The 20,908-nt window shown below is 42.1% G+C and overlaps 1 protein-coding gene across 10 annotated transcripts in view; it reads left to right on the top strand.

The window, feature by feature from the left end:
* The window catches only part of MED13L (mediator complex subunit 13L), a 278,051-nt gene that overhangs the window by 236,241 nt on the left and 20,902 nt on the right, over positions 1–20,908 (top strand). For 9 of the 10 annotated variants that reach the window (XR_004974868.1, XM_036353960.1, XM_036353958.1 and 6 more), the window contains 8 exons: positions 4,439–4,538; positions 8,325–8,545; positions 8,837–9,042; positions 12,127–13,064; positions 16,579–16,758; positions 17,296–17,519; positions 19,356–19,548; positions 20,199–20,625. Coding sequence is in view for 9 of the 10 variants with exons in the window: in XM_036353960.1 (XP_036209853.1) it covers positions 4,439–4,538; positions 8,325–8,545; positions 8,837–9,042; positions 12,127–13,064; positions 16,579–16,758; positions 17,296–17,519; positions 19,356–19,548; positions 20,199–20,625 (2,489 nt within the window). In the remaining variant the exon portion in view is untranslated. The remainder of the gene's footprint in view (positions 1–4,438; positions 4,539–8,324; positions 8,546–8,836; positions 9,043–12,126; positions 13,065–16,578; positions 16,759–17,295; positions 17,520–19,355; positions 19,549–20,198; positions 20,626–20,908) is intronic. The other variant, XM_036353956.1, reaches the window with a different exon arrangement.

Here is a 20,908-nt window from a genome sequence, read left to right as displayed (position 1 = left end):
TTCAGTCACCCGGGATCTCAGAGCTGGAGTCGCAACAAAGTTTCAAATACAGAAAGTAAACAAAGCCAGAAACCTGCTTTCAGCAGCGAGGTCTCACAGCTAAAGCCGGCTCTCAGCTCCAGTGACAGCCATAAATCCAAGAATAAAAAAAAAAATAAAGGAAAAAAGGAACGGTTGGGAGCTTCAGTCACCCGCCAGCCTGAAAATGGCCCTCAGCCCCTCACCCAGACTGGCCAGGCACCCCAGTGGGGACCCCCACCCTGAAGGGGGTGTGACCAGATGCAAACAGCCATCATTGCCTCATCCAGGCTGGCCAAGCACCCAAGTGGGACCCCCACCCTGATCCAGGACACCCTTCAGGGCAAACCAGCCGGCCTCCACCCGTGCACCAGGCCTCTATCCTATATAGTAAAAGGGTAATACGCCTCCCAGCATCTGGATCAGCGGAGCCGCGAGGCCTCCCGGCACCGGGATCAGCGTGACAGGGGGCAGCGCCCAAACCCCCTGATCGCCCTGCGGCTCTGTGTGTGACGGGGGCAGGGCCACAACCTCCCCATCCGCCCTGCTCTGTGAGTGACAGGGGAAGGCACCCCAACCCCCTGATCAGCCCTGCTCTGTGCCTGATAGGGGGGAGCTCCCCAACCCCCTGATTGCCCTGCGGCTCTGTGTGTGACAGGGTGCAGCGCCCCAACCCCCTGATCGGCCCTGCTCTGTGCTTGATAGGGGGGGGCTCCCCAACCCCCTGATCGACCCTGCTCTGTGTGTGACAGGGTGTAGCCCCCCAAACCCCCCATGGGCCCTGCTCTGTGGGTGACGGGGCGGCGCCCCACCCTCCCCATCGACCATGCCTTGAGTGTGACGGGGCGGTGCCCCAGCCCCCCAATTGGCCCTACCCTGAGTGTGACTGAGGGTGGCATCACAACCTCCTGATCGGCCCTGCTCTGTGCATGACAGGGGGGAGCTCCCCAACCCCCTGATCGGCCCTGCTCTGTGCGTGACAGGGGGGAGCTCCCCAACCCCCTGATCGGCCCTGCTCTGTGCGTGACAGGGGAGAGCTCCCCAAACCCCTGATCGACCCTGCTCTGTGCATGACAGGGGGGAGCTCCCCAACCCCTTGATCAGCCCTACTCTGTGTGTGACAGGGTGCGGAGCCCCAACCCCCCTGATGGGCCCTGCTCTGTGCGTGACAGGGGGCAGTGCCCCAACCCCCTGATCGGCCAGTTCTGTATGTGACAGGGGTGGCACCACAACCCCCTGATCCGCCCTGCTCTGTGCGTGACAGGGGGTGGCACCGCAACCTCCCCATCGACCCTGCCTTGAGTGTGACAGGGGGCGGTTCCCCAACCCCCCAATCGGCCCTACCCTGAGTGTGACTGAGGGTGGCATCGCAACCTCCCAATCTGCCCTGCTCTGTGCATAACGGGGCGGCGCCCCAACTCCCCAATCAGCTCTGCTCTGAGCCCGACCAGGGGCTGCGGAGCAGGCACCTAGGGATTGGGCCTGCCCTCTGCCACCTGGAAGCAGGCCTAAGCCAGCAGGTCGTTATCTCCCGAGGGGTCCCAGACTGTGAGAGGGCACAGGCCGGGCTGAGGGACATCCCCCCCCCCCCCCCGCCAGTGCACAGATTTTTGTGCACCGGGCCTCTAGTCTATACTAACAAAAGGGTGATATGTTAATTAGAGCAGGTGTCTTCCGGACAACCTGCCGGACAAAGCCACAGAGGCTGCAAGGGCTGAGGTTCAGGCAGCTGCAGGTGGCTGCGAAGGGCCGAGGCTCAGGCTGGCAGTGGCAGCAGCAGTGAGGTAATGGGGGCAGCGCCTTTCCCTGATCCTACAGGTTGCCTCCCACAGAGGGAGGCCAGACTGCGGTTTAGGCCGGGGGCCGAGGCAGAGGCGGTTAGGGGTGACCAGGTCAGCAGGGGAGTAAGTTTAGGGGCGATTAGGCCAGCAGGGAAGCAAGGTAGGGGTGATCAGGTCAGCAGGGGGGCAAGGCAGTTAGGGGCAGAGGCAGGCAGAGGCAGTTAGGGGTGATCAGGCAGGCAGGCAGGTGAGCGGTTAGGAGCCAGCAGTCCTGGATTGCAAGAGGGATGCCCAACTGACATCTCCCAAAGGGTCTCAGATTGGAGAGGGTGCAGGCTGGGCTGAGGGACCCCCATTCCCCATACATGAATTTCGTGCACCGGGCCTCTAGTTAGTATTATAAGTACTTTGAAGATTATCTATATCTAAAAAGCCAGCAACCAGAACACCAGGATGACCAGTCACTATGACACCCACTGTGGCCGGCCAACCAGCCCGATTGGGGGTGGGGCCAGCCAGCCAACCTCCCGTGGTCCCTCCCATCCTAATCGTGGGGGGGGGGGGCAGAGGGGTGGGGGAGGGCAGTGTCGGTCCGCCAACCTCCCACATCCCCTGCCGGCCCAGCCCCAATCAGCCCCATTGGGGCGGGCTGGCTGGACCCCCCCACCTGTGCACAAATTCGTGCACCGGACCTCTACTGAGATCATAATGCCCTTGAAGAACCGATATGACTTGAAATGTGGAAAGACTTGGCTAGTGGGGGTGAGGGAGGGACATTAGTTTGAGCCTGGAATGTGCTGTGGTTACACAATAGGAATGAACTAGCTGGGCTTTGGGAGATAATGAACAGGCCATTCCATTGGTCTGTTTTCTAAATGGGGTAAAGATTGATGAGGCTAGGAAGGATCTGGCCATGCTTAGTGCTATGGACTTTGAACTCTACCAGTAATGTGTTCCTCTGAAGGCTGCTGAGAGTGGAACTGACCTGGTAGAAGGGAATGCTGGTTTTCATCAGCCTAAACAGCCGTGGGCAAACTACGGCCCACGGGCCCGCTTGAAATGAATAAAACTAAAAAAAAAAAAAAAAGACCGTACCCTTTTATGTAATGATGTTTACTTTGAATTTATATTAGTTCACACAAACACTCCATCCATGCTTTTGTTCCGGCCCTCCGGTCCAGTTTAAGAACACATTGTGGCCCTCGAGTCAAAAAGTTTGCCCACCCCTGAATGAGAACTGGAATTCAGGCCGCTGTTGCATGACGGAAAAGGACATGGCAGTGTGGCAAACTTTGGTAGAAGAAATGACACATTTCCTTATTGTTGATCGAGGCATGGGAGATCCTTTTTTAACTTCTCTAAAGCCAAGAATTGCCTATGATCGGTTTTAATAATCCTAAGGGTTAGGTTCGATGCTTTCCTGGTGATGGTGGGAATGAAGAATGAAAAGAAAGGGAATTAAAAAAGAAGTAGAAAGGGAGAAGTAAGAAAAGAAAAAAAAAGCAAGCATTGTGAAATAGCCCAGCACTGTTCGCAGCCACTTTCCCTAGTGATTGTGAGCCATCATGCTTATTTTCTGTAACAATTAGGAAAGACTGTTGAACGAAGTAAAGTAATGTTCACATTGTTTCTTAAATATATTCTTAGTAATGTCACTATACAAAGGAGAGCTGGATATTCTAAAAATAATTTTTATTTCTCTGAAATGTTTGTTTCTACTTTCATTTCTACCCTGGCATTTAATCAAGGCATCAGTTTATCTTAGAATCATTTTGCTAATTCACTTTACTAGTATCTGGAGTGGGGAAGCTGTTGTTTAAATCTTCACCTGTAATGTCTTTGAATTTAATTTTATACTTCAACTCTCTGATATTGAAATATATACATATATAGCCCTGGTAGGTTTGGCTCAGTTAAGAGGGTCAGCCTATGGACCAAAGAGTCTCGGGTTTGATTCCCAGTCAAGGACATGTACCTCGGTTGCAGGTTCCAGCCCCAGCCCTAGTCGGGATGTGTGCGGGAGGCAACCAATCAGTGTTTCTCTCTCACGTCAATGTTTCTCTCTCACGTCAATGTTTCTCCCTCTCCTTCTCCCCTCTCCCTCTGTGTGTGTGTGTCTCACTCTGCCTCTCTTCCCTCCTTCCCTCCCTCCCTCCCTTCCTTCCACTCTGCCTGAAAATCAATGGAAAACATATCCTCAGGTGAGGATTAAAAAAACACACCAAAGGAAATAATATGTGTGTGTGTGTGTGTGTGTGTGTGTGTGTGTGTGTGTGTGGAAAAATAAAAGAATAATAGTTGGAGGGAGGGGGGGGTTGAGGTCATCTCTTCTAGCTGCTTTCTTCCAAACAGAAGGAAAACCAGACTGATTGCCAATTACTACTTGGAGGCACCACCCTAATGTAATTACTGTGTTCCTGAAACTATGTCTCTAATGACCTGGGAGGGAAGATTTGCTTAAGGTCTGCAGGCTCTGCTTTGATGGCACAATCTGCCCGCACCAGATCCATGAAAAGACTCGTCACTCCATTTCTCATACTTGATGAGCTTGAAACCACTCCTTTGTTTCACTGTCTGCTGGTATTTCTAGTGGTTCACCTGGTGAACACTTAATAAAGAAGCATCTTTTCTGTTCTTAGGCTGTATCACCTGCACTTCGTTCATCAAAAATGCCAACAGTTGGGACTGAAGACAGACCTCTTGGGAAGGATGGAAGAGCTGCTGTTCATTACGCACCAAGTAAGAAAAAGATTGAGCTTTGGCTTACTCCTCGTACCTTACATGTAATGTTGTCACACCCAGCAGTGCCTCAGCTGAGATCCCCCTCCTTTTTTATTTCCGTTTAAAAAATACTAACTATAATTTAAACTTGTATAAGTTGGCATTCCTAAGATGGCAGGCAGCTAAGAGTCCATCTTAATTTGAGTTCCTTTGCTCTTTGTTTTCAAATTAAGAATTAACTTTTATGGTTTAAAATGTGGAAAAACATGTTCTAGGTTTGTTTTTTGAGTAGCCCTTTCCTAGTAGGATAAATGTTGCAGGGTGATTTTCAGAGCAATACCCCACTGTAAGCTCTTGTGTAAAATGTTTCAACTTTCAGAAATTTAATTCACATGAGGTAATGAATACTGTTTGTTTTCTGTGGTTCTTTTTCTGATTCATACTGAAATTTTGTGCTTCCTTTTGAGATCAACTAGCTGTATTATGTATGCTGACTAGAAGAGAAACTTCCTTTTTTCTAGTTATTCTTTGCCCTAAGAAAACGCATTACTCTACAAGAGAAAAGAAAGTCGGGGTAGCTTTGTGGACACACTGCAGCAGAAACATAATTCCATTGCAAATCATTCTGTAATACCTTCTCATTAACTTCGGCCGTAATGAGAACAAATTGAGGGGAAAAACCACCATGTCATAGGGATGAGTCAAAAAGTTTTATGAACCTATAAATGTAGAACTGATTTACTCAAATGTAGAAGTATGAAGTATACAGAGATTGGATTTTGACAGCTTTAATGGTTCCGTAGCTTTTTAAAATATGCAAAGCTTTCTCAAGCATGACATGTATGAAAATGAATAATGATAGCCAGCCAGTTGCTGTAGTATTTTTAATTAAACATTTTTCTTTTTTTATTACACTGCACTGCAGAATTTTACAAACATGGAACTCACAGATTAAAAGAACCAGTATTAAAGTGGATACATATGGAATAGGTCAACTGAGTGAATTTTTTCCCCTTGTGTTGACCCAGTTAATCCTCTCCCTTTTTGACATTAAGTGATACATAGTGATGTTACTTGTTAACATGTCTAATAACTTGTCCAAGATTATTCACTCACAAACCATCCTGCTGGTTAGTGTCTTGCTCAGTAAATAAAGTATATGGTATACACTCTTCCTTCCCTCATTTCTGTTCAAAATGGGATTGTTTTAAATGGAAACTACTCAATATTTTATGAAAAAGTATAGTTTACAAAAATTAATGAATTTGAAATGTAGTAAAAATATTAGCATCAGGAAAATACAGATATATAAGAATCAAGAAGATTGTTTTAATGTGTACAAAGTATATGTGTGTGGACTTACACACAATATTTCCTCCCAAGATATGATGATGAAAATGATAATGGCAAGAAGTTCTCATCTCTGCAGTAGCTTTATTATACACTAGAGGCCCAATGCACGAAATTCGTGCAAGGGTAGGCCCTCGCAGCCCTGGCTGCCTCATGGCCCCACAGCCCTGCCCCCCACCCACTAGTCATTCCTGAAGGTTGTTCCGGAAGGTTGTTCTACCAGCTGGTCTAATTAGCATATTAGCTCTTTATTATATATGAGGATTGAGGTGGAAAGACAGACATAACATTTAATGTCTTGAACAGCACCATCCAATAGAAATGCAGGGTGAGCCACAAATGAGATCCACATAAGTAATTTTAAATTTTCTGGTAGTTACAGAAAAACACAACATGAAATTAATTTTAATAATATATATTAAATAATGGCAATGTCCAAAAATTGTCATTTTTACAAGTAAAAAGATAGTGAGCTTTTTTGTACTAACTCTTTACTTACATCCTTTTTTGTACTAACTCTTGGAACCTGGTTATATTTGACACACAGGCACATCTCATTTTGGACAAGCTTCATTTTGAATGCTCTGTGGCCACATGTGGCTAGCGGGTCCTGTGTTGGAAAGTATAGGTTCATAAGTATTCATTTGTGATTGCAATAATGTGGAAAGCAACACACAGTAACAACTAGGTATAGTTTAATATCAAGTTAAGTACCTGAGGCCAAGAAAGGGTAAATTATTTAGAATTATTTAATTGTTTAACTAGGAAGCATGTAAAGATTATTGAATCCAGAGGTTCTCACCATTTTTTCTTCCTCCATATGGTGAAGGCTTACCCCTCCCCCCATTCAGGAATGAAAGAAAGCCTGGTGAGAATCACACATTTAATCAAGCCTTCCTTTTTAGATGAAAGAGCTGAGGTCCCAAGAAAGGAAGTGACCTGAGCATACCAGTGCTGTGCTGGGAGCACCTGGGTTGTGGAACCCAGTCCACTACTACTTTAGACAGCTGTGCCTTAGACTCTAGCCCAGGGGACAATATGGTACAGTTATGCTTTATTAATTTCTTATTCAGAGCTAAAAGTCACATCTTAATTTAGTCAGTGGCTACTATTTGCCCCTTTAAATGTTGAGGTTGCTAGGAATAGCAATGTGACTGGAAATTGGGGTATCAGATGCCATTCCAAATCAAACTTGTGACTCCAGATTAGTAAATGAATTTGCTGTACAGGGCACCCCCTAGTGGCCAGATTTCACAACCACAACTTGTGTTTTCTTTCCATTTATTTCTACTTTAAAAAGGCGTGGGGTAGGGAGAACGGGGAGAGAGCAATGGGGGGAAAAGGGACATAAGTAATACTTTCAACAAGAAAGATTTATTAAAAAAAATTAAGTTCCTACTTTTGTTTTTTTCTAATGCATATTAAAAACTTATATATTTGTATTTTGATACATTACTTGTAAAACTTTTTAATTTTAATTTGTAAGTTATTGCTTGTGATGATGGTATCAAAGTTAAATATGAGGAATGCCAGAGAATAATGATGAATTCTAAATTCTGGTTGGTCTTCTCCTGTGATTTAGTTTACTTAATTTAACTACTCTGTACTTGGAAAATATAGTTTTTATTAAACTCATTTTTTTTGACAGATTTTTTAAAACCATCAGGAAAGACAGAAAATACTGTAAACTGAAAAGTAGTCATTAGAACAAATAAATGGGAAATGTGTATTAAGTAAAAAAAAGAAACAGTGCCTTAATGAGCCACTGTTGATGATGGTTAATCTCAGGTATATTAAAATGATTTTTTAAATGGTTGGTTCTGAGTATTTCTTGAAAGATATTTTTTAAGAAGTTAATTCTCAATAAATTGTCTTTTGGTTCTAGGTAGGTTTGTTAATCTTAACTATGAAGTTTCATTTTAATGTCAATTTGGAAAGAGTGTGGAATCATTTTCTCAAAGAGCAGTGAGTGTTGTGGATTTGTCAAAAACTAGCTAAGTAACCCTACTATGTATAAATCATAATTATAGCTTAGGCAACTTTTCTTTTCTCTAACATAAATGCTTGATGGATTTTTCTATGTAAAATTTGCTGCATAACAATTATAATTCTGAAATATGTCATACATACTTATAATAGCGATAGAACTTTTAATAAAGTGGTTACTCCATGTAATTGCTTCCAGCTTCTTAGACTTCTCAGGGAATCAGTTGTTGGGGAAAAAAATGTTGTAGACTTTTGCTCCCTTAATTAATGTGAGGCCAAATCCTGAATGATCAAGAGGATAGTGATAAAATTCCAGGAAAGGATAACTCTGTGCTGATGGCCTTCTTCTCAGAGACTTCCATTATTCATATTCTGTTGTGTAACTCATCTGGCTGTGAACTGCGATGTGCCTTTTCAGTCCCACCCTGTTAAGAGAAATGGTTTGTATTTTTTTGTTTTGCTTTTTAGCAGTTGCAGACCTGCAAAGGATGTTCCCCACCCCTCCTTCTTTGGAACAGCACCCTGCATTTTCTCCTGTGATGAGTTACAAAGATGGGATCAGTTCAGAGACAGTGACAGCATTAGGCATGATGGAGAGTCCTATGGTCAGTATGGTTTCAACACAACTCACTGAATTCAAAATGGAAGTGGAAGATGGCTTAGGAAGCCCTAAGCCAGAGGAAATAAAGGTAATTGCCAATGTACTAATTTTACCAAGCAGAGTGGTTTTCAAGTGGATTTGCTGCATCTTCTTTAAAATAATACTGTCTTTATGTCAAATGTACGTAAGTTTCTAACAATCCTCTGAATTGGATCAAGAAGTAATTACAGTGTCTTTTGGTTAATTTATAAAATTATGGTATTAGCATTTTCTACTGATCAGATAAAAGAAATATTGAATTACAATAGTTTTTGTCATTACTGTGCTGTGTACTAAGTCATTTACCAACATTATCGCTGACCTCACTTTGTCGTTGCAGGACTTCTCATATGTGCACAAAGTTCCAACTTTTCAACCTTTTGTGGGATCTTCCATGTTTGCTCCACTGAAGATGTTGCCGAGCCAATGCCTGCTACCTCTGAAGATACCTGATGCCTGTCTGTTTCGGCCTTCGTGGGCAATCCCTCCTAAAATTGAACAACTGCCCATGCCACCTGCAGCCACTTTCGTTAGAGATGGCTACAAGTATGTGCCATATTTCGTGTGATTTTTATCTCAACTAAATATTTATTTAAATTGATGACAGTAGCATATGATTTGAAGCTTTTATTGGCCATTAATGTTTTGGGGCACATTATTTTGTGTTGAAAATGTATGTTATTTCCTAAACCAAATTTTATGTACATGGAAAAATTAGGGTTACTTGTATAGAGCAATGGTTCCCTAATGTGGGGCACATGCCCCACAGGGAGGCAATTTGATTTTTAAAGGGGGCAATTCAAGAATGTGTTATTAACAGTGAATTTTTTGCATTTCTTATGGTTCTATGGGCCTCATAAGCAGTATGTAAATATATATAGTGACATATTTATGCATTTCAGTTCTCTATTATATGTTTTGAAACTTTATTTGCTATTTTTTAATATCACTTCATATTATATATATTTTTTAAACAATTTCTTAGTGATTTATTTCTCAGTACTTCAACTATCTTTTCATCTTTTCTTTTTCTTTTTCATGAATGCCATGTTCTTTGGAAGCTTGTTTAGACCAAGTGAATGGACTTTTAGGCTTCCTCCACGTGAATAGGAGTTCACTTTTTGAATAATTAGGATTATATGTTACGGGGGAGGCATCAGGATTTTAGAGATGCTTAGGTGAGGCATGGCCAAAAAAAGGTTGGGAACCACGGGTATAGAGAATCATGGTGTTCATGCTCATTCAATGTCAAATCATTGTTTATCACAGAATCAAGCACTAGATTGGATTAGTAATAATTTTGGGGATGGTGGTTATGCTTTGTTTTATGTAAACTGATGATTTTTAAATGTGTTTACTTAAGGCCCTTTAAAAAAAAGTATTAACATTGGCAATATCTCTATCATTGACCCCACATCATAGGAGGAAGCAGCAAAAGAATGACAATGTGGTATGGGGAAGGAAAAGGAGGTGCTATTGTAGCTTGGGCATGTTTCATATGATCCAGAAAATAGTACTTAAATCAACAGTGTACAGTCAATCCGTTTCTTGCATGATTAATACTTTTTTGATAAAATAATTTCAGTGCTATAAAGTAAAATGCCACAAGCTCAAATTTCTGTCAGTACCAAGTAAGCAATATAGGGACGAAATGGACTAGGTAAAGCAAAAGACTTGGCACTGTTGATGCTGTTCATAGACCTTGCTATGATGAAATGTTTTGTATCTTTCCTTCTAATATGGCACCTACTATTCTCATGCTGTAACTATGTCCCATTTGAAATGTGGTTATTTGAGATCAAGACTGAATTTTTAGTTTTATTTAAGGTAATTTAAATTTAGCACATGGGGCTAGTGCCTACCTTATTGGGCAACTCAGTTCTGAGCTATGTGAAATCCTCCTGCCATGGTCTCCATCACTCTGGACATCCCCCATTCTCACCCCACCCTCCATACACACACACACACACACACACACACTTGCCACACTCAGCACACCAGCACTTATTTGCATGATGCCTGTCACACTTGCTGTGAGCTAGCTTTTCTTTCTCTTTTTCATTGTTGAATATCTAGCATTTAGCATAGGGTTGGTACTCAGTTCATTTTTATTGACTGGGAGAAATCAGGTTACTGTACAGAATACATTCTTACTACCTAGGGAGCAATTTAATTATTTAGGTTACAGTTAGTAGTCATAGCTTTTTTTTTCTGATCTGAACTGCATAATAATTTTAGGGTTTAGTTGAACCAGAAAAATTTGAAAGGAGTCCAATTAGAGTAAAAATCGTTACTACACACATTATTTTGGTCGCTGAGATAGCAATGATTGCTAATCAAGGTTTCTGGGTCATTTTTTATCTGTATTCAAAGATATCAGTGTGCCTCTAATTTAAAATATCTTTACAGTGCCTGATTTGGATTTTCAGGCTGGTCGTTTAGGCATAGCTAATTAAAAATCACAAGAAAATTATTTGAAGAGCCATTACTTTATGATATTTTTCTTTCAAATTATAAGTGAATGAATATGTAATTTATTGGAGGAACATTGGTTTAAGTACATTATTAATAGATTTCAAAAGAATACTAAGCACTAAAAAAATCTGTGTTCTTTTCTAATTGGAAAGAATGGTCTCATATGCTGGTTTACATATATCTGTAAGAATGTTCATTAAGAAAATTTTCTGCAGTAATAAAACAGTAGAACATTGCAGATACTATTTTGTTTTCTATGTGGCTATTCCAAAAAGAAGTCACTGCTTATGAGAAAATAGTGCAATGCATTCAAGTCTCTGGGAACTAAAAGTAATTGTGCTATAAGTAACGCATAGCATTTTGAAATTAATAAGTGAACTAGAATTGCCTTCCATCCCACAGAAATCTTACAAGTTTGCGAATTATAATACAATATGTGTACTTCTGTGCAATCACCTAATTAATATTAAGGCCTCTTAGCAGCATATGTAATATTTTTATTAACTGTAGTGTAGTTCTGGCCAATGGGTTTCCTAAAATAGAATTCCCTCATGGTCACACATTACTAATAAAATGCAAGCCTAGATAGGACTGCATTTTGAAAGTTAGGAAAATGTTAAATTTTCTTGTGCATTTGATTATAACTACTTCAGAATCGTATATAGATTATAGCCTCAGAGAACAAGTATGCTGGCAGACTTTCAATTTCAAAAACTGACAAAAATGTAATTGCAAATTAGATGGAAATTTCATCCTATGGTCTTCTACCTAATTTAGCACCTGAACTCATGTTCAAGTTCCATTTAGTAGTTACAGTTTTTCAGAATTACATTGACCAAATCCAACATCATGTTTTCTATAAAAATACTAAAAGTTTCCTCAAAAGATTTAGATGAGGATTGCTTCAATATGGAATGAGTAAAAGGAAAGTGCCATATTGATTTTTTTCTTCATTCCTCACTTTTTGCTTTCCCACATACTGCACTGACTCCTTTGAATCCTTTTTTTTTTTTTTTTAAAGAGAAAGTTGAGTACACCAAATGATAACACACATAAATGATAAGAAATGTACAACCCAGGTCAGGGTGATAGGTGTGTATTCCAGCTTCTGCAACCTGCCTTTGATTCTTACTTGGTGCTGTCTGTGTTTTGCAGCAATGTGCCTAGCGTCGGGAGCCTAGCAGACCCAGACTATCTGAACACACCACAAATGAACACACCAGTGACGTTGAACAGTACTGCCCCAGCCAGCAACAGTGGAGCAGGAGTTCTGCCATCGCCAGCAACCCCTCGCTTCTCTGTCCCCACGCCACGAACCCCCAGGACCCCAAGAACTCCCAGAGGTGGGGGCACTGCCAGTGGTCAAGGGTCTGTTAAATATGACAGCACCGATCAGGGGTCACCAGCCTCTACCCCCTCTACCACACGGCCCCTTAACTCTGTGGAGCCTGCCACCATGCAGCCAATTCCAGAAGCCCACAGTCTCTATGTCACCCTGATTCTCTCTGATTCTGTGATGAATATCTTTAAAGACAGAAACTTTGACAGCTGTTGCATCTGTGCCTGCAACATGAACATCAAAGGGGCAGATGTCGGGCTTTACATCCCCGATTCTTCCAACGAGGACCAGTACCGCTGTACCTGTGGGTTCAGTGCGATTATGAATCGCAAACTTGGTTACAATTCAGGACTCTTCCTGGAAGATGAGTTGGATATTTTTGGGAAGAATTCTGATATCGGTCAGGCTGCAGAGAGGCGCTTAATGATGTGTCAGACCACCTTCCTTCCTCAGATGGAGGCAGCCAGAAAACCCCAGGAGCCACCTATAAGCCTTCTCCTCCTCCTCCAGAACCAACACACACAACCTTTTGCTTCACTGAGTTTCCTGGACTACATTTCCTCGAACAACCGCCAAACTCTTCCCTGCGTAAGCTGGAGTTACGACCGGGTGCAAGCAGATAATAATGATTACTGGACGGAATGCTTTAATGCCTTGGAGCAAGGGCGGCAGTATGTGGATAATCCCACAGGGGGAAAAGTGGATGAAGCACTGGTGAGAAGTGCCACTGTGCACTCTTGGCCTCATAGCAACGGTAGGTGTCCCAGAATAGTAATGCCCTTTGGAGACGAGCTTGGCGTGATGGTGGCTTACACACTTTCTTTACTTTTTCTTTGATAAAATTTTAAATTTCATTTCTTAAAAAATAAGATAGCTAAAGTGAGCACTATGTTGATATCATCCTAAATTTAAGGACTAAGAGAATGTTTTATATTGAAACACCTTTGGAGAGGAACACTTGCTTTGTGGAAATTTCCTCTTTATTAATTCATAGAGGCATTTCATATTGGAAGCCTGTGACTGCTGAGTATCAAAGTCATCAAGAGTATAATTTGCACAGCCTTTCATGTTTAAACCCACTCACTCGTCTAGGTCAAGTTTTCATGCTACTTCTTCCATATAGTTTTCTACCCAGTTACAGGTCATTTTCTTCTTCCTCTGTTTTCTCAGTATTTTCTCTCTGTAACAGTGATCACATTTTACTTTGTCCTTTAGTTACTGGTCATGTCACTGGCTCTTCTATTAAAAGCTCATTTTTGGAGTTGACAAACAGTTTTGGAGTTGAGCTTTAAGAGTGTCAAGCAACTTGCTCTCTCCTTCCCTTATGCATTCATTATCAATAACGTGGTGCATACTGGGGAATAAAATGCTGACTGAAAGAAACAAGGTACGTGCCCTCGGGAATTTCTAATCTATTTTGGATAATGGACAGTTAATTTATACTCATGGTTGAGATCTCAAGTGTTACTTCTTCAGGGAAGTCTTCCTCCAGCCCAGCATTCCTCTCCTCCTTCATGCTTTCACCACTTGTAATGCTTAGTGATGATATGCGTTTGTGTAATTGTTTCATCAGATTTGTGTTAAAAAAGAAAAAATATACTCTGACCCTCATGAGGGCTGTGGTTTAGAAAATGTCAGAGTGGATTTGGGGAGACTAGGAGGGTAATGTAGTAGACCATATAAGAAACATTGGCTTGGTTAGCATCCTAGCAAAGAAAACGCAAAATAAGTGGAAGCATTATAAAGATGTTTAGAAAGTAGTACTGTAGGCCTTGGTACTAGGTTGAACTTGGGTGTTCAGGGAGAGCAAAATCTTAAACATGACACCCAGGTGTGTGACTTGTATACCTGGACAGACAGTGGTGTCATTCAGAGATAGGTAGGTGGACTGGAGAAAGACCAGGTTTGAGGAGCAAGTTCATAAATTGAGTTTTGGAAGTTTTGAGATAAAGATGTGGAGTAGATGCTTGGGACTTGATGGGCCTGGAGCTCAGGGGAAGAGAGTAGTGGGCCACACAGATGATGACAGGGGCACAGGGGAGGAGGAAAGCTCCCTGAAGAGGAGAGCACAGAATGAGGGCAGGGCCTGGGGCAGGCTTTGGTGAAATCTGCCAAGTCACCACATTTCAAGAAAGAGAGTGGTCAACAAGCATTAAAGTGCAGCTGAGCTTTTAAGGTAAGGATCGTCTTGTACCCATCGTGAGAGCTGGTTCTGTAAAATGGGGGAGGGACAGAGGCCAGGCTGGCGGGGTTACATGAATGAAACAGGAACCCTGCTTCTGAACAACTCTCAGTCCTATAGGGACAAGGTTATATGAGCTTCTTAAATTGAACTCTGGAATAATAAAAGAATGTTCAGAGGACAGAGTTCAGTGGAGTAGAGAATGGCAGGTGTTTTCTGAGCAGGCTAAGCAGGGAGACTTCTTGGAAGTGGAAATTCCTAAGAAAGTGTTCAAGTCATACTTATTTTTATGACTGCTTAGGTATAAGCAGAGTGCCTTATACTTATCAGACCTTTAATTAATGTCTGTTGGATGAACTTATGAAGAAAGTGCAGTCTTTCCCCTGAAGAAATGAGGATGATTATCTTGGTAGTTCCTTTTAACTAGATAGTGGCCTTCAGACAGAAAAGCAGTCTGTCTGGGAGGAACAGTAGTGCCATCTTTGCATATGAAGAATAGCACCTTTTATTGTAGGGAAGGCGAGGGTTCCAAATTCAGATGCTTGGATGTAGCAGACAGGTCATGTAAATGCATGATGCGGGGATCCAGATTTGCACAAAGCAATGCCCTGAATTGTGTCCTTCCACAGCACACTTTCTATTTTATATGCACAGAAATAGGGTTCACAAAGAACTGTGTCTGCTTTTAATCTGGTTCTCTAAGTCTCTCATTTTCCTGCTTTTGATAGAGTAAGAAGTACTTTACTGGGTGTTTTGTTTGTTTGTTTTTACTTATAAGAAAAAAAAGAAGTACAGGCTTGGAAATAAAGATGTGAACACTGCTTCAGTCTCAGGCAGGCAGCCAAGGAGGAACTGTGGAGAACTGTCTGAAGGGGCAGCTGCTCCTCGGCTCCAGCCCGTGGGGGCTGTGCAGCAGTGTTGACCTCAGCTCGAGTTGCCAGGTCTCCCAATTTGTCAAGAGAAGCTAGAAATCCAGATTTGTATATGAAATTTCCTGGAGAGATTTACCCCCCACCCCCACCCCCCCCACCCCCCAAAAAAAAAAAAAAAACTATGGCCACCAATTTGCAAACTGTGTTTGATGTAAGGACATAATCTAAAGATGTCTTAAGAACCCTCAGCACTCTGCGTGTCGGATTTCTTTGGTAGGTAAACCTTAGATTTCCATCCAGGCCCCTTCCTAATAGTAGAAAAGTAAGAGTAAGGAAAGGTCTTCAGGAACCCAGCTGTGCAGATTGAGAACTGATCACCTTAAAATTATTTAGCTCGTCCGGTTGTTTTGAGAATTTGATGAGCATTATGGCCCTTCTCTCCTGGGGAAAAATGGACATGTTCATGCACGTATGCATGCACGGTTTTGCATAGAGTTTCAGAAGTTTTTCAAATTGCTGGCGAGGACCCCTCCTTTACCTGGATATCTCAGAAGGATCTTTACAACTTCCACAACTCAGTTTGGAAGGAAGAGTGTTTGTTCAGAAGCCATGAGTCCCCGCCCTTCCTCTGTGCACAGGTGGCTTCCTGTCGTATCACTGCTTCTGCTGTTCTCAGGCACCTCTCCTTGCAGGGAAGGCTTTGTTTCTCGATATGCATTTTGTGAAAATATTTTATAGTAAGAGCATTTTTTAAAGTTTTCAAAACCTTATAGTTCCTTTTCCCCACTCATCATATAATCTAACCATTGATGTTTATAAATTAAAGTTATGCAATAATTAAGAAATGTTTGCAGCTCTCTTTCCTGGTTAGCAACTTGGAAACAGGTTTATACGATTTAAAAAGCCAGGCCTATGCATCTTTCCACTCTTAAGCAGTTCTATAGTTAACCTCTTTACTTATATAGAGTAACCTATTTTCCATTGTATTCTTTCCAATAATAAATAATAAATTACTTTTTTCACTTCAGTAGAAGAATTTCTTTCCTTCTGTCTCCTGAGTCAAGTATTTTAGAGTCAACTAAAAATAGACTCTACCACTAATAATGTCTTTGTCATGGACTATAACAGTTCCAGCGTGATGGCCAGAAAGAGGAGAGTGCCAGTCTAGTCCTCCTTTATGATTTCCATTTATTTTCACTTCCTGTCTGTTCCAGTGCTGGACATCAGCATGCTCTCCTCCCAGGATGTGGTCCGTATGCTGCTGTCCCTGCAGCCCTTTCTCCAAGACGCCATCCAGAAGAAGCGCACGGGCAGGACCTGGGAGAACATCCAGCACGTGCAGGGCCCGCTCACCTGGCAGCAGTTCCACAAGATGGCAGGCCGGGGCACCTACGGTACGGTCTCCTCCCGTCCGCGCCTCCTCAGCTTCCTGTTCCGGAAAGCGGCTTAGTCAGTCACTGCTTCACTGACAAAACAGTCTTACGTTTACATTTGTTTTCCTAAAGTCAGTGTTGAAGTTAAGCTTTCTAAACATTGGTGGCGTAATCAGGGTCAATGAGGGAAATAATCCCCAAGTAGAGCATTTGTTAGAGTCTCTTCTTCCTTGTCTTCGTGGCATTTTCATTTGGATGAACTTCTGAACTGGTTTTGTCAAGGTCCCGATTATGACACTTACCTCAGAGGAAGTGACGTAGTGCTGCTGCAAAATGACCTTCAGCTTTTTCTGTTCTGCCCTCCGATTGAACCATTAGAACATGTTCAGACTCATTTAATTAAGTTGTTCATCAGGGGCCATTTAATGAGAGTATCATGTCAACCTACGGTGAAATTCCTGCTGCCAGAATTAAGACGAGGGCACCAGGAACTTCCAAATGGTTCAGCTGTGGGAATCAGACTCCCAGGCCCCTTCCTAAACTGCACTGTTGTTTTAGGTTCAGAAGAATCTCCTGAGCCGTTGCCCATCCCCACCCTGCTGGTAGGCTATGACAAAGACTTCCTCACCATCTCGCCATTCTCCTTGCCGTTTTGGGAGAGGCTGTTGTTGGACCCATATGGGGGCCACCGTGATGTTGCCTATATTGTGGTGTGTCCAGAAAATGAGGCCTTGCTCGAAGGAGCCAAAACTTTCTTCAGGGACTTGAGCGCTGTATATGAGGTGAGGAAGACCTGGAAACCATTTCTTTGACATGAGTCCTCATATTGTTTCTGGTTATGACTAAATTTTAAAGAATAAATGTCTTCAAAGTAGTTCTTAAAGAAAATTTGCAATTAGTTGGAAGATGAAGGAAAGAATTAAGTTGGGAAGTTTTTCTAGAAATAAATTGCGTTTCCATCTTGCTTTATATTTCATTCGATTTAGAAGACTTTACTAGCCTTACCACACATCTTAAATCCTGTTAGCTGTTTTCCCCCATTGATGTGTTCAGGTTTGAAAGGATTGTTCACCAAGGGAAAGGACAGTTCAGAAGATGAGCTGTGCAAGAAGAAGGCGTGGCTACTCTTTTTGTGGGGAGGGCAGAACTGTATAAAAATGTTCAGCTTGAAAATTTCTAAATCAAAAGATACATTTAATGAATCATGCCCCTGTTATGTTTTGTTTAACACTACATTCATCTTAATACTGAAAATTTGATACACATTAAGAATGTAATCACCATCATAATGTAACAGCCAGGTAGATAATTTTATATATTTAGTACATAAATTCCTGTTACTTTTGAAAAATTAGAATCATGTCTGTCTTTGAAGAGAAAGTACCACATTTCTTCTGCCAAAGTACACACACACTAAGTTCTTTGTACTTTTTACTTCTGATATCATATTTGGCAAGATTAAATTAAATAAGTTTTTTTATTACATTTATTGGGGTGACATTGGTTAATGAGATTTTGTAAAGTGTTTAGAACTGTGACAGGCATATTATAAGTATTACAAATGTGGTTGTTAAATAAGATGCCAAGTTGAGTTTCAAAAATATTCCATAGCAGAACATCCACTTTCTATAAACATGAGTACACATGAAGTGGTAGACGTATGTGTTGCTGCAAAGAAATGAGGCGATGCTACGTATTAGGTAATGGCATCAGTTAAGCCACTGACGGAAACCCTTGGATACAGTAGTTTCTAAATAGTGCCTGGCCCATGGATACAAAATAATATTAAGTCATACCCGAACACAGAAAACTTGTCTAAGCAATTTCAAAGCCCAGCCATTCTCTTATGTGAATGAAGCCTACACATAAGTTACAAAGCATAAAAGGCTTGCCGGATCTTTTTGGCAGCAATACATACCTGCTTAAGATTTTGTAGGCCTTGGTAAGCCTTCAGTTCATTAACTCTAGCAAGGGATAATAATATGGGCTCTCATGCTGGTGAGCAGGTAGTTAAGTAGTTTACTTTTGGCAGGTATATTAATTGTCTGCCATTTAGCATCCTAGAAATTGACAACAGCATCTCATGCTAAAACAACCATTTACTTTATAAAAGTGATCAGCATTTCCGTGGCCTCTACTATTAGTGATCTCCAAGTGTCTGTAACAATCTAACAGATGGCCCATGCATTTTAATGCTATCTTATGGGAAAATGTGATGAGTGGGGATTCCTTAAGAGGTTTCAGTGGACAGATGTCTTGGTTAGCCTTAGTGGGCAGGAACCTGTTAGTTCCTTTTTGACCCCTCGCAGTCAGTGCTCTGCAGCTTTTCCTCAGGCTGGAAGAATGAATGGGCTGGGCTGCAGAAACATTTCTTCAGAAGAAACACTTATTTTTCTGTAGAGCAGCTACTCAAGGTTTTGGAGAAATATACAGCAGTATTATCAGGGTACATAGTAATTACCAACCAGTTTATAATGTTGGTTAGTTGCATGTGGTCACACTAAAAAGAAAAAGGAAAATGCCTCCATGTTTATGATACAGAATGTGCCTCACTAACACTACGTGCTGAACAAGGTGATGCGTTCTGTCATAAGTAATGGTCTTGTTTGCGGTATCAGATGTGTAGGCTTGGGCAGCACAAGCCCATCTGCAAAGTGCTACGTGATGGGATCATGCGTGTGGGGAAGACTGTGGCACAGAAGCTGACCGACGAGCTTGTGAGTGAGTGGTTTAACCAGCCGTGGAGCAACGAGGAGAATGACAATCATTCCAGACTCAAACTTTATGCGCAAGTTTGCCGCCATCACCTAGGTAAATGGGAATTTATTTGGAAAAGTAGAATTTGAGAGAGAAAATAGCAAATTGCACCCCAACACACACCTGTTAGGGTGCAACATTATATTACTTTTGTCTAATGTTCCATTACTGTGTTTATTTAGATCTAATTTTTGCATTCTAGTTAAATGCTAACTTTCATGTGCATGTATGTTCTTTAAAAGCTATTTAAAGTTGCCTAAAGAAGTCATATCTAATTTACTCCAGAGTTCAAAAACTTAGCAGCATGACTTAAGATTAACTGCTTAATTTTAACCCAGATTCACAAGAAAATCTAAGAAGCTTGTAAAGCCCTATATGCATAAGAGCATAATATATACCACGACGGCTGGTCTCCCATTTTTCAGTGATGGCATATGGATTCAGTCTGAAAGGAAAATGTTATAAATGATTTTCTTTCTTTTCAAGCAAGGTTCTTTTCCAGTATTTATAATAAGTATTTCCATGTCCATTTCTGTGTTTGTGTGATATATAAGCATGTGTTCAAGTGTGGAGATGGCATTTTGGGTGTCGTAACCAGAATATTGCAGCCTGAAAGCATAGTTTTAAAAAAAGTGACCATTCTGAGTTTCTTTTGTCTAACACTGCAGAACCTCACTAATGTCGCTCTACATATATTCTTTCAGCACCTTATTTAGCCACTCTGCAGCTCGATAGCAGCCTGTTGACGCCACCTAAGTACCAGAACCCACCAGCAGCAGCACAGGGACAAGCTACTCCTGGGAACACTGGACCTTTAGCTGCAAATGCAGGGTCAGCAGCTCCCTCCGCTGGCGGTGCATTTAATCCCACCTCCAATGGCAGTTCTGCAAACCCTGCAGCAAGTAGTTCCACATCTGGTTCCACCGTGCCACCGGTCTCATCGTCTGCCTCTGCTCCCGTCGTTAGCCAGCTAGGCACTACCTCTTCGTCAGGATTCAGTGGTAGTGTTGGAGGGCAGAACCCCAGCACTGGGTCCAGTTCTGCTGATAGAACGCAAGGGAACATAGGCTGTGGTGGAGACCCTGAGCCTGGGCAGAGCTCCTCTCAGCCCTCACAGGACGGACAAGAAAGGTATGTTACTCATTGATTGAGGTGGGTAGCTTCCGTGTGGACTCTTACCTACTTTTCTTCTATACCCTTCTCTCCCCATCAACCTCGAGAGTCTCTAAATCCAGTAAAGGACTCTGATTTTCTTCTTCACAAGAGAAAATAACAGCTGTTAATCAGCAGCTTCAGTGTTAAGAAATATGAGACTTCTTGCCCTAGCCAGTTTGGCTCAGTGGATAGAGCATCAGCCTGCGAACTGAAAGATCCCAGGTTTGATTCCGGTCAAGGGCACATGCCCAGGTTGTGG

The sequence above is a fragment of the Myotis myotis genome, unplaced genomic scaffold (genome assembly GCF_014108235.1).
Source record: "Myotis myotis isolate mMyoMyo1 unplaced genomic scaffold, mMyoMyo1.p scaffold_m19_p_20, whole genome shotgun sequence".
NCBI lineage: Eukaryota > Metazoa > Chordata > Mammalia > Chiroptera > Vespertilionidae > Myotis > Myotis myotis.
Note: the sequence above shows the minus strand (reverse complement) of the source record. Positions and strands in the feature narration are given on the sequence as shown.